This window comes from Pteropus alecto, unplaced genomic scaffold (assembly GCF_000325575.1).
Source record: "Pteropus alecto unplaced genomic scaffold, ASM32557v1 scaffold97, whole genome shotgun sequence".
Taxonomy (NCBI): Eukaryota; Metazoa; Chordata; class Mammalia; order Chiroptera; family Pteropodidae; genus Pteropus; species Pteropus alecto.
In genome coordinates this window covers 19,941-20,498 of record NW_006439713.1, presented here as the reverse complement: position 1 = coordinate 20,498, position 558 = coordinate 19,941, and the positions used below count along the sequence as shown (strand labels likewise).

At 64.3% G+C, this 558-nt stretch overlaps 1 protein-coding gene across 1 annotated transcript in view; it reads left to right on the top strand.

Moving 5' to 3' along the window:
* Window positions 1–558, top strand: part of PDXK (pyridoxal kinase) — a 21,902-nt gene that overhangs the window by 15,875 nt on the left and 5,469 nt on the right. The window contains exon 7 of the mRNA XM_025050182.1: window positions 63–109. Coding sequence (XP_024905950.1) covers window positions 63–109 — 47 coding nt within the window. The remainder of the gene's footprint in view (window positions 1–62; window positions 110–558) is intronic.

Below are 558 nucleotides of genomic sequence, written 5' to 3'. Positions count from 1 at the left end.
GAAGGGGGCCGCGCTGCTCCCAAGCGCTTCGGTGCCGATGAGCTGCCTTTGTGTCTCCGCAGTGTGTGACCCGGTGATGGGTGACAAGAGGGACGGCGAAGGCGCTATGGTCAGTCCAGTCACGTGGCCTTCAGTGTCGTGGGGGCTGCCGCTGACCCGCAGAGGCAGGACAGCGACGCTGCACGCTGCCGGGGCGGGAGGCTGCTCCCGGGGGGCCAGCAGGACGCTCATGGGGAGGGGAGCGGGGCTGGCAGGGGCGGGGGGCTCCCTTCAAGGGCCAGAGTCGACATCTCAAAGCCACGTGCTCTGCTGCTGCCCGAAGCAGCCGGTTTGCAAATGAACGGACATGGCTGTGTTCTGGTCAAATCTCATGTGAGGACACAGAACTGAATTTCTTGTGGCTTCCATGCGTCATAAAATGTTACTCTACTTTGATTTTCCTCTTGTTGGACTCGCTCCCGGCCCCCGGGCTTCGCACGGGCAGGCGGTGGTCACGGCCGCTGACCCTGCCAGGGGGCGGGGCGGGTGACAGCGTGAAGTGAGGAGGGTGGAAGCCAC